This window comes from Chrysochloris asiatica, unplaced genomic scaffold (genome assembly GCF_000296735.1).
Source record: "Chrysochloris asiatica unplaced genomic scaffold, ChrAsi1.0 scaffold00741, whole genome shotgun sequence".
Classification (NCBI taxonomy): Eukaryota; Metazoa; Chordata; class Mammalia; order Afrosoricida; family Chrysochloridae; genus Chrysochloris; species Chrysochloris asiatica.
In genome coordinates, this window is record NW_006409259.1 from 46,233 (window position 1) to 47,419 (window position 1,187).

The 1,187-nt window shown below is 35.6% G+C and overlaps 1 protein-coding gene across 1 annotated transcript in view; it reads left to right on the forward strand.

The window, feature by feature from the left end:
• LOC102827893 (protein sel-1 homolog 2-like) overlaps window positions 1–1,187 on the forward strand; it is a gene marked incomplete at its 5' end in the record, with an annotated part of 67,077 nt that overhangs the window by 25,294 nt on the left and 40,596 nt on the right. Inside the window, one exon of the mRNA XM_006877977.1 lies at window positions 235–259. Within this exon, the coding sequence (XP_006878039.1) occupies window positions 235–259 (25 nt within the window). The remainder of the gene's footprint in view (window positions 1–234; window positions 260–1,187) is intronic.

The following is a 1,187-nucleotide window of genomic DNA, read 5'->3' on the forward strand; positions in this document are numbered from 1 at the left end:
TATTTTGTAACTTTTGAAACAAGTTGTGTCTTGAGTCTTTTTCTTGTGTTTTTGTCTCACTGACTCTAAGACCAAACCCATCTTGAAACTAATGTTTCTCCTTTTAAAACAACAACAAAAAAAAGCCATCAGTTTTTTGAAAAACAGACATAGTATTTAAGTATGTTTAAATTACCCAATAATTTTTATTCATTTGTCATAGATATAAATTCTTGTCTGTGTTTCACTATTTAGATTTCTAAATTCGGAGCTGTCTCTGGTATGTGTGACAGTGCTCTTTGAGTAAAACTGAAAAACATCAGATAATGTTGTAGTATGATAAATAGAACATATAAGATTAAAGAATAAAATAAGGAGCAAGAGTTAAAAAAAGAAATGGCTATGTAACTTTACTTGGAAATTGGGAATATTTGACCTAATGGGGTTTCCTTTCCCCATAGTAACGAGTGTCTGGAACAGGCAGATCGTCTCTGGCTTGCCACAGTCTCTACCACTTTGTAGTATTGTCTGATTTAATGTACTTATTTACATCATCTGCATAGCTGTTGGAGGCAACTGAGTTGGCCACTACTAGCCTGAACATTTGTGGGCTTTACACAATAATAAAGCATCCACTGACTATGGTTTACCAGGGACTCTCTTAGAGAGGGGAAGTAGAGTTGATCCATTATTTGCAGATTTCATCTTTGTAAATTTGCTTATTTGCTAAAAATTTATAACCCCAATATTGAAACTTATGTCACTTTCAAAATTATTCACAGACATATAGACAGTGACTGAAAATTTGACTTACCCAATACACACATTCCCAGTTGAGGCTGAACAAGTTGATGTTCAGCCTTCTGGTTTCAGCTCTCTACAGTGAATAAGTGTCCTACTTTAAATCTCTTTAATGCCACATTTTTTGTGCTTTATGCTGGTGAGTGCACTGTTTAAAGTGGCCCCCAAGCATAGTGATGAGGTGCTATCTTATGTCCCTAAGAGCAAGAAGCTAGTGGTGTGCCTTGCAGAGAAAATGTATATGTTAGATGAGCTTTCTTCAGACATGAGCTATACAGCTGTTGACCAGGAGTTCCATATTAATGAATCAACAGTAAGATGTCTTTAAACAGACATACGTATAAAACAAGGCTATACTCTGATCCGTTGAGGAAAATGTTGTGCTTCGAGGCTCATAGGAATCTAAC